The 617-nt window shown below is 64.3% G+C and overlaps 1 protein-coding gene across 1 annotated transcript in view; it reads left to right on the plus strand.

The window, feature by feature from the left end:
* Positions 1-359: 359 nt before the first annotated feature.
* The window catches only part of LOC103074489 (proline-rich protein HaeIII subfamily 1-like), a 6,281-nt gene continuing 6,023 nt past the window's right edge, over positions 360-617 (plus strand). Inside the window, exon 1 of the mRNA XM_007453136.1 lies at positions 360-491. Within this exon, the coding sequence (XP_007453198.1) occupies positions 360-491 (132 nt within the window). The remainder of the gene's footprint in view (positions 492-617) is intronic.

The raw sequence follows: 617 nt of genomic DNA on the forward strand, positions 1-617 counted from the left end.
AGCGTTAACGTGAATTGAGGTCCGGGATTAGAACTATAGCCAGAACATCCACGCCCCACTCCCTCTGCCCCAGACCGTGCCAGTCGGCCCCAATTTCGAGTTTGCTCCAACTTCCCAAAGCGGGCCCACAGCGGGGAACGCCTGTCCCATTTGCTGGGAGCTGGAAGCTCTGGCAACGGGTATGGGTGGAGTGGGGTGCCCCTCCCTGCCGCCAGTTCCATTCCCCCAAGGTCAGGCTCACACAGGAAGACAGCTGCGAGGAAGCCCTGGCTGCTGGCCAGCCTTGGAGAAGCCTTGTCCACGGTGCCTGCAAATGCGAGGCCCTGAGCTGTTTGCAGGGGGATTTAAAAGCCCCGAGGATGGAGGCAAGTGGGGACGCAGATGCAGGGGGCACCGAGGCTCCTCGGGGGGAGCCAGGGCTGGAGGGAGCGTGCCGGCAGCTGCAGCCGGAGCGCCTGGGCACAGACTTCGGCCCCTGGCGTTTCCCCTGTGTCAGCTTTTCTATTTTAGGCCGGTTGCTCCTCGTCAGGGAATTCTCAGCGAGCCGTGGGAAACCCAGAAAGGCGGGCGCTGGGTCTGCACGGCTCCCGCGCGCTCCTCCCCGGCCCTGGGGTGGG

Source organism: Lipotes vexillifer, unplaced genomic scaffold (assembly GCF_000442215.2).
Source record: "Lipotes vexillifer unplaced genomic scaffold, Lipotes_vexillifer_v1.1 scaffold149, whole genome shotgun sequence".
Taxonomy (NCBI): Eukaryota; Metazoa; Chordata; class Mammalia; order Artiodactyla; family Lipotidae; genus Lipotes; species Lipotes vexillifer.